The sequence below is a fragment of the Penaeus monodon genome, chromosome 23, assembly GCF_015228065.2.
Source record: "Penaeus monodon isolate SGIC_2016 chromosome 23, NSTDA_Pmon_1, whole genome shotgun sequence".
Classification (NCBI taxonomy): Eukaryota; Metazoa; Arthropoda; class Malacostraca; order Decapoda; family Penaeidae; genus Penaeus; species Penaeus monodon.
This window is the reverse complement of record NC_051408.1, coordinates 33923275-33923958: the sequence shown is the minus strand read 5'-3', so window position 1 is coordinate 33923958 and position 684 is coordinate 33923275. Positions and strand designations below refer to the sequence as shown.

Sequence of the window (684 nt, the reverse complement as noted above, 5' to 3'; positions counted from 1 at the left end):
AATATTACATTTACTCGCTCATGCCATAAAAAATAATATTTAAAAACAAAGAAAAAAATTCTCACGAAACACAAGATCGAAGAAAACGTTAGATATAGATAAATAAAACCTTGGTGTGTTGAGAAGTGACACCTCAGTTACCATTATTAAGGAAGTCACTCTCGCTCTCATATCGCCAAATAATGTTTAATTTACAAACGTAAATAGTCCAATCAAATAAATGGGTTATTTCCTGTCCATTACTTCTGGCTTCCAATTTTCTCTTTTTTTATTCTTCTAGGAAAATGAACTCGTTGCCTGACGTACATTAATGTGTTATTTTTAGGTGAAAGTAAAAATAGTCTTAAGGTTCAAGAAAAAACACATTTCCAAAACCAGCACGATATTTCTCTTCACAAAGCGACGTTTATGTATATCCCGCTTCCACCCTTTCAATAATACTTCCCTCGCTCTCGTTGCAGATACGGCCGCCTAAACGTCCTGCGCTGGCTGCTCCTCGACGCCGGGATGCCAGGCATAGACCGCACTCAAGGAGGAGCTCTCGCCCTCCACTACGCCGCCGCCAGAGGATGCCTCGAGTGCGTCAAGCTGCTGGTGGAGACGTCGCCCGATTTCAGGTGAGTTAGGTGCCGTGTCCGAGGTGGTGCTTAGGGAGTGGTGATTGCGGGTGTAGGCGGTGATGGA

The 684-nt window shown here is 43.1% G+C and overlaps 1 protein-coding gene across 1 annotated transcript in view; it reads left to right on the top strand.

The window, feature by feature from the left end:
* Nucleotides 1–464: 464 nt before the first annotated feature.
* LOC119587943 (espin-like) overlaps nt 465–684 on the top strand; it is a gene marked incomplete in the record, with an annotated part of 133296 nt that continues 133076 nt past the window's right edge. Inside the window, 1 exon segment of the mRNA XM_037936654.1 lies at nt 465–617. Within this exon segment, the coding sequence (XP_037792582.1) occupies nt 508–617 (110 nt within the window).